The sequence below is a fragment of the Pelmatolapia mariae genome, linkage group LG20 (genome assembly GCF_036321145.2).
Source record: "Pelmatolapia mariae isolate MD_Pm_ZW linkage group LG20, Pm_UMD_F_2, whole genome shotgun sequence".
Lineage (NCBI taxonomy): Eukaryota > Metazoa > Chordata > Actinopteri > Cichliformes > Cichlidae > Pelmatolapia > Pelmatolapia mariae.
This window is the reverse complement of record NC_086244.1, coordinates 11,378,343-11,391,071: the sequence shown is the minus strand read 5'-3', so window position 1 is coordinate 11,391,071 and position 12,729 is coordinate 11,378,343. Positions and strand designations below refer to the sequence as shown.

General features: G+C 41.7%; 1 protein-coding gene and 1 pseudogene across 3 annotated transcripts in view; both read left to right on the top strand.

The window, feature by feature from the left end:
* Positions 1-5,268, top strand: part of LOC134619390 (protein NLRC3-like) — a 28,037-nt gene extending 22,769 nt beyond the window's left edge. For all 3 annotated transcript variants that reach the window (XM_063465209.1, XM_063465208.1, XM_063465210.1), the window contains exons 8-11: positions 203-376; positions 1,111-1,266; positions 2,031-2,077; positions 2,226-5,268. In XM_063465209.1, the coding sequence (XP_063321279.1) occupies positions 203-376; positions 1,111-1,266; positions 2,031-2,077; positions 2,226-2,836 (988 nt within the window). In that variant the 3' untranslated portion in view covers positions 2,837-5,268. The remainder of the gene's footprint in view (positions 1-202; positions 377-1,110; positions 1,267-2,030; positions 2,078-2,225) is intronic.
* Positions 1-11,873, top strand: part of LOC134619409 (uncharacterized) — a 111,034-nt pseudogene extending 99,161 nt beyond the window's left edge.
* The last annotated feature ends 856 nt before the right edge of the window (positions 11,874-12,729 follow it).

The window sequence follows — 12,729 nt, the reverse complement described above, 5'->3', positions numbered from 1 at the left end:
ATTCAATAAATTTTCAATTGTAATTCATTAATGAGTAATTATTAATTAAGTAATTAATTATTCCATGATGCATTTAATCAACCCTCCATGTGATTTAACATCTATACAGATGATATTTTATATGGATAATGTATTTTTGAAATATTCACACCAGAAAGTTTAACATGTTATTATTTTATTTTTCTCATTATTGTCTCTTCAGATTGAGTGTCTGTAATCTCTCAGAGAGCAGCTGTGAAGCTCTGACTTCACTTTTCAGCTCCCAGCCCTCTAGTTTGAGAGAGCTTGACCTGAGTAACAATGACCTAAAGGACTCTGGAGTGGAAGTTTTATCTTCTGGACTGAAAAGTCCATATTGTGAACTGGAAACACTCAGGTCAGCGTTCTTAAAATGGTCAATAGATGAGTATTTCAAATCTGGTTTGTTATTGTATTGTCTTAGTGATGCATGACTTTTTTTAATGATTTTTTTTCATGATTTTATTTTTTCAATTGGTTCATTCTAATCTCTGTGATGCATCTAAACCAAAAAATGAACAACATACAAAAGGTGTTGGATGTTTTCCGACATGTTGAAAACCTATTTTCTACATAGAATACATTAGTATTCCCCTCTCCCGTTTTGGCTTTTCTTCCTTTCTTTTTTCCAATGAAATCTTTACATGATTCCAGCCTCACCAGTATCACAGTTAACTGGAGGTAACTGTCAATTAGCCACTTTGGTTTGGTTCTGAAAAGATTTGATGGGCTGTGAAAAACCTTTTTTTTTTACTTTCTTTTGTCCTTACAAGGTACTATAACATAGAAAGGCTTTTATAGTAATTTACTGTCATCATCTCGTCAGACATCTAGCTTCCCCAATATTGTCATTAAAACCAAATAGCAGCAAAGCTGATGACACTCAGCCTCAATCCAACTTCATGTAATTTTTGTCATACTTTCTGGTTCACTAATTTTATCGCTCTTAGATTTAGATTAGGTTTAGATTGACTAATGGGCAAATGGAAACTCCTGTTTCAGTCGTGTCATTTTTTAATGATTTTTGGCTGCAATTTCCTTTTTGCATTTAGCTATTTTGCTATTCTCTAAGAGTATTTGTCATGTCTGCAGGCTGTCAGGCTGCCTGATCACAGAGGAAGGTTGCAAGTCTCTGGTCTCAGCTTTTAGCTCCAGTTCTTCCCATCTGAAAGAGCTGGACCTGAGCTACAATAACCCAGGAGAGGCAGGAGTGAAGATGCTTGAGCAGCTAAGACTGGACACTCTGAGGTATTAGATGGTAAATGGTAAATGGCCTGTATTTGTATAGTGCTTTACTTAGTCCCTAAGGACCCCAAAGTGCTTTACACTACGTTCAGTCATCCACCCATTCACACACTGGTGATGGCAAGCTACATTGTAGCCACAGCCACCCTGGGGGGTGCTGACAGAGGCGAGATGGCCCGTTACAGCCACAAACAGTGTCTGATAGATGAGGAAACTGGCTCTGTCTGATTACTTAATGCTGGAAACCAGTGTTATTTAAACAATCACACATATAGGAACATTTTTCCCATTCTGGTCTAACATAAACAGTAGATGTCTGTATGTGGTCTCAAAGGACAAAATCTCTGTCAGCAACAATGGTGCAGCCTGTTCAAACTGATCTCTGGAAAGGAACTGACATTTTCACTCTCTTTATTTATTTTAAGTTTTATCTGTGTGCAGGGACCATGTCCAGGACAGAATTAGGGGGAAGTTGTTTTTTTTGTACCCAGTCCCAGTCTTTACATGTAATATGCAGCCACTCCCTGACAGCATGAATGTCACAGTGTGTTGAACCTTGACTGTGGCACATGTCAATGCTCCCTGGACATCGTGCTTAATAAAGGAGATTAAATGTGATGTGATTATGAGTTTTGCTCTTTTGAAGTTTAAACATTTATGTGTCAAAATGTTGGACTGTTCCTTTATCAGTGTGTAACAGTGTGTGTATGAGAGCCATGTAATGTCCATGTGTGCATGCTGACTGCTCTGACCCCTCCTCCTTTCAGGGCGGAGCCTGCTGGAGTCCGATGGTTGAGACCAGGTCTGAGGAAGTGTAAGTGTGTTTTTAATGGGATTCATGAAAACAAAGCAGCACACATTCAACCATCTTCATCATGTCAGGAGTCATCATCAAAGTGTCAATCAATGAACAGATGATGGATCAATAACTGCAGCTGGATTGTGTTTGTTCTCTCCATCAGATTCCTGTCAACTCACAATCGACACAAACACAGTGAACAATTGCCTCCAACTGTCTGACAACAACAAGAAGGTGACACATGTGTTAGTGTCTCAGTCATATCCTGATCATCCAGACAGATTTGATGTTTGGCATCAGCTGCTGTGCACAGATCCTCTGACTGGTCGCTGTTACTGGGAGGTCGAGTGTAGAGAGGAGGTTCTATTATCAGTGAGTTACAGAGGAATTGGAAGAAAAGGAAGGAGTTATGAGTGTATTTTTGGATTAAATAATCAGTCCTGGAGTCTGAGCTGCTCTGCTGGTCCTCCCTCTGTGTGGCACAATAAGAGACACACATCCGTCTCCTCCTCCTCCTCCTCCTCCTCCTCCTCCTCCTCCTCTGTCTCTAACAGAGTAGCAGTGTATGTGGACTGTCCTGCTGGCACCCTGTCCTTCTACAGAGTCTCCTCTGACACTCTGATCCACCTCCACACCTTCAACACCACATTCACTGAACCTCTTTATCCTGGATTTGGGTTATTGAATCCAAGTACAGCAAGTTCATTTCGTCCCATGCCTTTTTCTGTTACTAAACTATGGTATGGCGTTGACTCGGTCACTCTGTGTAGTTAGAGTCTTCCCCTGTTAGTGAAACAGTCTGACTGTTGAACAGATAGTTCAGTCTGTACATGTCTGTCTTATCAAATTCGGTTCTTTTAAATTCTTTACCGACAGAGAAAAACCTGACTCAGTGTGGTCAAAATAATAATTATTTTATTCAAGCATTACTTTCCGGAAAGGGATGTGCACAGGCTAAATCCTGAGCAGATCTGAAGCATTAGAAGCCAAAATGAGCATAACATAGTTAGTCATACGTCACACATAGTCACACATAGTCACACATAGTTTCGATATAAACAACTCTGCCTAGTTTCACTTCCTGTCCAAATCCTGTTCTCTGCAGCTCTGCACAAAACTTCCTGTTCTAAGCCTCCTCTAAAATAAGACTCCGTTGTCAAGGCAACCTGTCACCCTCTGACCTATTTTATACTCAAAGTTGGCCCTCTCTTAAGCTGGAAGCAAACTATAATAAAAACAAGTAACAATAAGAACTAAATAAGCACTAAGAATATATGTTTATTCCGTAACAGCCTCCCCCTTTTTGTCTTTCCTAAGAAAGACGACATAATACCTAAGTTATCCCCTTAACTTTACTTGCATGTGAGAATAATAGCTAAAGTATAACAAAAGAAACCATACGAAATAAAACGAAACCTTTCAATTGCCCAACCATATATGTCATCCGTCCCCTCAACGGGTTGTGTATTTTCAATGTTCCCTTATTATTGTGGCATCAGCAACCCAAAAGGGTTCAGTCTGCAGCTCCACACTCTCACGTGAACCTGCAGTCTCCCCTCCGGTCTCTCTTCTCCTCCTGTTCCTGCCAAAAGCAAAACAAAGATAAAACAAAGCAAAGCATCCACCCTTTCCTTGCCGGCGTCGTGAACTGTTTGTCAACATCTACTCATCCTAACGTTGGTCCAGTCTTTGTCTCAGTGTCAAGTCAGTCAACGCTTTAGTCCACATCGTCAGTACAGTCACACATTCACTCAAACGCATTCACACTAGATATTGCTGATAATAGAGTCCTGCGTGCAACCTATTCCAGTCTCCATCACCAGCAAGATGATGTCATCATTATTAAAAGAAAAAACAATTGTTTATGATCTTGGACTGGATTGACTCGCTGCAATCCTTTTAGACAGGAACTCACAGGTTCCCACAGGTGACCTTTTCCTCAGCCCATTGTAATCTGGAAAAGCTCACCTTATATTTGCTCTCACAAAAATGTTTTACAGCGCGCTGTTAATTCAATCTTGCAGGCCTGCTTAGAACAACAAAGGAGAGAAAGAGAGCTGATTATTAGCTCATCAGAGCACAAAACATCATCACCAAAGGGGGAGACACCTGACAGTTTTCTCTAAGTGCACTGTTACAAAAAGAAGGAGCCCCTCCTCCACATGTCCATGTTTAGTAAAACTCCCTCTATTGAAATAAGAAAACAAGCCAAACCTAACTGACAGAATGAACCCATCACTAAAACAACAACCCCAAAAATCTTCATCACAGAAAAGTTTTGCTTACTAATCTAACAATATGTTGTGGGAATTAGAACTTTCGGGCCATAAAGCTTTTGCCCGACTCTTGGCTTAACTAATACTTACATGTTCTGAAATCAGACTTAAAATCACTCCCTCTGTTCATTTTGCCCACATCATATTTCAGTGCTTGGCCTCAGGTTCTTCAGCTTCCTGACAGTCTGAAGTCAGCTGACATAGTTTCACCTGCTAAATACACAGAAAATCTTGTTAAAAGCCGCACAGTTTGCCCAACAGTAATATTCCCATTAAGCCCTTTCTAAACACTTTATAACAATGTGTCATCACTAAATTATAAACTTCTTCTCCAAATCTGCACGACTGCACTTAGTCACAGACTTTATTTAATTGTCCTGCGGCTGCTATCATATATTTGACCAAACAATTCTTCTCACACAGTCACAGAAATATTTCTCTCAGTGCAAACTTCACTCATGTCTCAGACAGTAAACTTGTGTTTTTCTTTTTTTTCTGTCCCCACTCATTCAAGTAATTTGCATATTGAGTCATATCTCGAGAAGTTGCCCTGACAACAGAAATGCATATTCAAAACATTACCACATAATTCAATTATTATTCTTTTATTTTTATTTCTACAGTCGTCACTTCTTTTGCTCAATCAGCTGGAATCCACTTCTAATTCACTATTTTAAAACTGCTTTAAGCTTCTAATCACTGGTTGGTCCTCCCAGTCTCTTTGTCTTTGTCACAAAAGTCACTCTATTGTCCTGCAACTTCCTGAGTTATTCCTCAGCTTCAGCCTTTAAGTGTGTTAAATCTAACCATTTAGCATTTATGTCATGTGTTCACATTCATGAGTGTAAGCATGTCTTCATTGCGTGTATGTTGTGTATTCATATTAATATTGAGTGTAAGCTGGTCTTCGTTGCCTCGATGTGTTTTTATAATCAGATTTAATTCCTGCATCTTTGCACTGAGCTGTGGATTCAAACTGTCTCACTTCTGATTCTCTCCAAAAATAATTTCACATGTGACAATTTCTACGTGTGTGTTTTCTATTTTTCTATTCATTTATGTATTATTAGTTTATGTATTTCTCTCTCTCTCTCTTTTTTTTCTTTACCTTTCTGTTGCGATGCTCTGGATGTTTCTAAACCCACAAGTTCAGCCTCAATCTTCAACCCAATGTTCCTGCTGTCACTTTAACACGTCCAGCCTTCACCTCTCACCGGTCCTCGTCCCCTCTTCTCTCAACTTCCTGTGTGGCCTCCCAAATCAAACACAGGCCCAAATCAGCTGTTTCTTCTTCTCTGTTCATTCTCTCTTCCTCTTTTCAGTCTTTTCTTGGCGCTTAACTCCCAGCATGGCAAATATGAACTCAGACAGTCACATCCAGTGGTTTCACACAGTCATGTCACTGGTACACTTTCCAGCTTGTAATTCAGAGCGCATGTTTCCATCGACATACATCTACGTGGTGTCGGGTGCTGTCGGGGAGAGGGGCGCTGCTCTTGCGGCGACCAGCAGGTTGTCTCTGTCTGTCAGTGTCAGTGTTTTAACTTATTTTATTTCATTCTTTTATTCCTTTATTTTATTTTATTTTTTCCCCTGAGGAAATCCTATAGCATCGGCTTGTGCTTTGTGGAACTTCTTTTAATGAAGATGGGTTTTTTATTTCGCATGGTTTTATTGGCAATCCTGACGGTTGTTTGGAGTCATTGCTACTCTCAAACAATTACATACTCACGGGAGTTTCTTCTGGATCTTCGGTGGAAAGGCCCGTCTCTGGACTCTTTTCACCCTCCAGTGTTTTCCAGCTCTGGATTATCCAGTAACCACAGGGGCACTTTTGTTTTTAACAGAGTCAAAGCAAGGAAGCAGGGTAAGAAGGGAGGCCTACGTCAGCGATTGCGGAAGCAAATACGATACAATCGTATTCCCTTACCATCAATAATCCTGGCTAATGTGCAGTCTCTGAGGAGTAAATTGGATGAACTGCATTTGAATGTGGCACATTTACGTGACTACAGGGATACATGTCTAATGGCATTCACAGAGACTTGGCTCAAGGATTCTGACCATGATTGTTCTCTGGAACTAAATGGCTTCGGGTTTCCCATACGTTTGGATCGAGACCCCGGAGCTACCCAGAAATCTCAAGGAGGAGGGGTGTGTTTGTATATAAATCAGAAATGGTGTAAAAACGTGACCGTTCGTAGACAAGTGTGTCTGGCTGACATTAAGCTCCTCTCTGTGTCTTTGAGGCTGTTTTATCTGCCGAGGGAATTCCCACAGATCAACGTCACCGTTGTTTACATCCATCCTAAAGCGAATCCTAAGAATGCGACTGACACCATCTCTAACGTCATCCACTCACTACAATCTCTCTCTCCTGAAGCCCCTAATATTGTTCTTGGGGACTTTAATCGCTGCGACTTGAAGAAAACACTGAGCAGTTTTTATCAGTATGTGAACTGTCCCACACGCTTCAATAAGACTCTGGATCTGTGTTACGGTTCCATAAAAGGTGCGTATACATCTGTGGCTGGCCCCGCCCTCGGATCCTCGGATCACAACACGGTGCATCTTCTGCCACTTTACAAGACTGTGCTGAGAAGAGAGAAGGTGAGGAAACACCGCATAAAGGTTTGGAGTGACGACGCCTCTTTAGCCCTGCAGGGCTGCTTTGACTGTACAGACTGGTCGGTGTTTATAGAATCATGCAGAGACATTAATGAACTCACTGACGTTGTCTGCAGCTATATCTCCTTTGGCAGAGACATGATTATCCCTTCAAAGGTTGTGCATTTTTTCCCTAATAACAAACCATGGTCTTCAAAGCTCTTATGAGGCTGATTCATGAAAGGAAAAAAGCTTTTATTGAAGGGAATATCTTGAAAGTTAGAGAAATTAGGAAGGAGATCAGAGCAGAAATTAAAAAAGCCAAAATAAAATACAAGGATAAGGTAGAGGCGGAGATGGGTAGCAATAACTTAAGGGTGGCCTGGGCAGGCATGAAACACATGACTGGTCACTGTTACAGTGACTGTAATAAGATAAGTCTCCCTGGTTTTAGTTCAGACTCTCAGTTAGCCAATGAGCTGAATAGATTTTATTTGAGATTTAATGATAATTATAATTCAAGGAATACACTTGATTTCTTAATAGAGAGCACCAGAGCCCCCCCAGCTTTGTTCTTTGATGAAAGAAGGGTGAAATCTTTTTAAAATGAGGAAGACTAATAAAAGTCCAAGTCCTGATAATATATGTGGCCAGGTGCTTAGAACATGCGCTGAGCAATTATGCAGTATTTTTTATTACATCTTTCTTTTATCTCTTCAGCAACAGAAGGATCCAGAGGTATGGAAAAAATCAATTATTTCTCCAGTTGCTAAGACCACAAAACCTACGTCATTAAATGATTTTAGGCCTGTCGCTTTAACATCCTTAGTGATGAAGTCCTTTAAAAAACTTGTCAGGAAGGAGATCCTGCAGCAAGTAGAGAAGCTTATAGACCCACTACAATTTGCATACAGGCCTCGTAGAGGTGTGGATGATGCAGTGGTCACTCTGTTGAACTTCCTTTATCGCCATCTTGATGGCGCCAAAGCTCATGCTGGGCTCTTATTTATTGATTTTTCTTCAGCTTTTAATACTATCCAGCCACATCTTTTAGTTGATAAACTTCTTAACCAGTTTAAACTTGATTTTAATCTCGTGGGTTGGATTTTAGACTTTTTAACTGACAGTGAAGAGGATTCCCATGGGCCTGTTGTGGATGAGTTTGTTTGGTGGTGTGATCAGTCCTTCTTAATGATCAACACCTTGAAAACCAAGGACATGGTAACTGACTTCAGGAAGACATCCCCCCATCCTGCACTAACAGGGGTAAATGGTGCAGCCATTGAACTGGTGGACAGTTAGAAGTATTTGGGGGTTGTTCTTGATAAGGCTCTGTCCTTTGAGTCACATCTTGCTGCTACAGTGAAAAAGGTTCAACAAAGACTGTACTTTTTAAGGAGGTGGAGAGGTTTTAATGTTTCATCTGAAGTGATGACTCGTTTTTATAAAAGTTTTATTGAATCTGTTTTAACCTAAAGTATCTGTCACGTCCGGTGTGGCAGACGTGTGGAATATATTAGGACCCAAAATGCGGCAGCTCAGGTGCAGGTGAGTATTTATTAAACAAAAGGAAATACAAACAACAATGGCACTGGGAACATGAACCTGGAACCTAAACTGGGTAAAACTAACAAAACAAACCAGAAACGAAGATGCAGGGAGGTCCGGGGAAATACACACGGAGAGACGCAGGGAGACCGAGGGGAAACAACACAGACGAACCAGCAACGAGGACGGGTGAACACACACTATAAATACACACCAGTAATCAGGGGATGGGAAACAGGAGGGAAACACATCTGGGAAACATAACAGCTGACGGGGCAGGGGAAACGTAAACAGAACACGCTGACATAAGACAGAGACCTTCAAAGTAAAACAGGAAACACATGCACGTAATGACACAGACTCAGAGACGCGGACTAAACACAGAGACCTACTACACTAAGGGGATGCACAAGCAGGGAAGACACCAAACAGAGGGAACACCACTAAACCCTAGGAAACCCAAATCAACAGTCATAATACAAACCATCAAAAGTAAAAGTCCAGAACCAAAAACACTGGGTCACCGACCCAGGACCATGACAGTATCATTGCTTGGTACGGTAATATGTCCCTGAATAATAAGACCAGACTTAACAACCTGGTTAAAGTGGCAGGTCAGATTTCAGGGAGGTCTCAGGTCCAGCTTGTGGACTTTTAGAACAGGCAGGTGCTGAGGAAGGCGACCTCTGTCCTGTTGTGTTCAGATCATCGTCTCTTTAATGATTTTCAACTGCTTCCATCAGGTCGTCGTTATAAAGTGCCTGCAGTGAAGACAAAGAGACATAGACTGTCTTTTGTACCCAGTGCTATTATCATAGTTAATAACACTAAACCATAAGTGTTGTTGCCATTGCATATTGCCCTTTTTTGATGGAAAATCTAGGTTGTTTTCTCAGGCTTATATTATATTATATTATTTTGGTGTGTGTATGTGGTGTGTTGGTTGTCTGTTTGTTTGTTTGTACGGACATACTGCAAATCAATTTCCCGTTAGGGACAATAAAGTTACCATTGACCATTGCTGGAGCCTTCAGTGTCTTTTTGCCTGCTGTTAATTCTTCAAGTCCACGGTGTTGTTCTGTCTGTCTTCTCTCTTCATCAGGAGATTAACTGTCCTTTAAGCTTCTTCTCAGGATAAGGACAGGATGAGAGGTGAAGCTGTGAAATCTTAAACCAAAGCCTGTTTTCGTCCCAATTCTGTTAATCTATCATTTTTCTGCTGTATTCTTCCAGGAGGTTGAGCAAGTCCATGGGCACCTGTATTAACACACTAAGACATTGATTTAATATCATTTTCATTACTATTACTTTGCACTTTCATTCTCTAATTCCTCTGTTTTCATTTTGAAACGTCTCTCACAAGCTCACAAGCTCTATTCAGACTTCCTGCTTCACTTCCTGCCACACACACACACACACACACACACACACACACACACACACACACACACACACACACACACACACACTCTTCACTCACTGGACTTTCATCCGTTTCTACAACGTAATCGAGCTCTTATTTTATGTTCACACTCTATATACCCTCTGTAACTCTACTAATTTTAATATAAAAAGAACGCACCCTCAGCACACACACACACACACACACACACACATATACTAAGCTCTTTGCATTTGCAAACATTAACCAAACGACATCCTTCACATCAAAATCCTCAGCGTGGTTAGCAGAATTCTTGCACACTTGCAGCAATACACAATAATCAGACAACCCAAGTACACACAGACACAAACACCATGATCCCTACGGGGGTTTTCTGGCGTCCAACGCCCGGGTCCAACCCTTATGCCCGCTTCTGCTGATACCAGACTTTTCTTACACAATTTCGACAAATTTAAAAGCCTCTAAGCCCAGGTCCAACCTTGCTGGTCAATCAACCCGCTTCGGGAACGCCGTCACTGATAACGGTCAAATTTCTAGGCCCTATATTAATTTAAGCGCTCCCCGCAGCTTGACCGGAAGCTCCACTTAACCAGCATCTCAGTATTTAACTGGCGCCTGAAGCTTTACTTAAAGCTGTTCCTGTCACCCGCATTGAAATGGTCACGCCTGAGCCAAGCTCTTCGTTCAAACAGTGCAGAAAAGAAGTGATCCTCGACCACTTGGTTATTAACGGGAGTTTGAATCCTCGCGGGAACCACCCGGGCTAACTGGACGTCACCAGGCCTTACCGCGCGTCCACGATCAGGAGTCGTTGCCACATGCTGAACACTGCGCTCCTAGGAGTCCAACCCCAGTCCTAGATCAAATTAAATACATTTAGAAGCACCACTGTGGACTGTAATCGCCAGTTTATTTATCTGATGCTCGGGTCCAAGCCTATAATCAATTTGGGAATTAAATCCCTTAACCAAATGTCCTAATCATGGTGCCCCGGAAGCTTATGTGAAATGGACTCAGCTGCTCTACCGTAATGTCACAAGCGAGGTCCGATGTTCAGCGGGAATATCACCAGCCTTCCCAATTACCGTTGGTGTCCACCAAGGCTCGGCCCTCTCGCCCCTGCTGTTCACTCTCTGTATGGACACCGCGACGGCTGATCTGCAATCACCACATCCATGGAGCCTCCTGTATGCAGATGATGTGTGCCTATCAGAAACAGAAAACTGCCTAGCCCTGCAAATCCAAACACAAGCATGGAAAGACCGGCTCTCCGAAAACGGCATGCGCCTGAACATCAAGAAGACAGAGTACCTTGAATGCGGCCCCCAGACCAACAGTACCATCACTATCGACGGCGAGCCGCTGACTAAAGTTGCCCAATTCAAGTACCTCGGGTCCCTCGTCACCTCAGACTGCGAAACCCTGCCAGACGCCAGACTCCGTGTCAACACAGCGTGGATGAAGTGGCGTCAGGTGAGTGGAGTCTTATGCGACAAGAGAATGCCAATCTATCTTAAGGCGAAAGACAAGCTCTTCACACCATGGAGATGAAGATGCTGAGGTGGCCTCTGGGTCTCACACGACTTGAAAGAGTGAGGAACGAAGAGGTCAGGAAAAAATGGGGAGTGACACCGATCACAGACAAGATGCGAGAAGCGAGGCTCCGATGATATGGCCATGTTGTCCGTAGCGATAAAAATTCTATCGCAAAGACAGCCCACCAATTAGATCTGGAGGGAAACAGGCCACAAGGAAGACCAAAAAAGCGCTGGATGGACCGAATCAAGGATGATATGAAGGCTGTGAATGTTACACCAGAAGACGCCCTTGATAGGAAGAAGTGGAGGAAGGCATGCAAGATAGCGGACCCTGCGTCGCGGGATATAAACCGCTAGGAAGAAGAAGAACCGAATGTCCTAATCTAATCTCTTTTCTTGGCTGACGTAACACAATTGACACACATAACACTTCAACTTTAAGCACACGTCACATCAACTTTAAAATTCACCCCAGCATTAACAACAAGTTTTCATCAAATATTCCCCAGACTTTACTTTTTATTTATCACAAATGACCCAAAATCACCATGGACATGTCACCCGAAATCTACTTAACAGATTTTATAATTTACTTTAATTTCACCACTACTGAGCCAATTTAATGGTGAAGATCATCAGCTCGGCGAACAGATAATTTAGAATTCATCCAATCTGCACAATTGGCTTTTTTCTTTGAACAGGCTGTGCTTACCTTTAAATCTTTTTAGACCGGTCTCCTGTTCGCCTCATCGGCTTGGTTTATAAAGGCCTCTCTTATTAAAATACATAAAACAATCTAATCAGAAAATAAGCACTAAGAATATATATTTATCTTGTAACATTGTTTAAGTTAATGAACAATTGTGTTGAAAACTGAGATTACAATATCAATCAAGATAATTATAATTATGGTTTTTGCTGTAATTAAACAGTCATGTGGAAATGTGGCAACCACAGAACTTTAGAGGCCTTTTGTTCAATTATGTGTGGACTGTTTCTTTAGTCTCTACACAAATTGTTCTCAGTGTCTATGAGACTGATGAAATATCCATGTGTGCTGAAAGAGACTGTGCTGGTCTGACCCCCTCAACCGAGGTATTGTGGGTAATGAAAGAGCAGATAGGTTGGCTAAAGCAGCTGTTAAAAAAGTAGACATAGATGTGCAGATACCATTGTTGAAATCTGAGGGAAAAGAATAGTTTGGACACAAAGTAAGAATTTCTGGAGAATGGCATGGGATAATGGAACAAAAGGGAGACATGGGGTACAAAACACAATAGAAGTTAAGAGGAG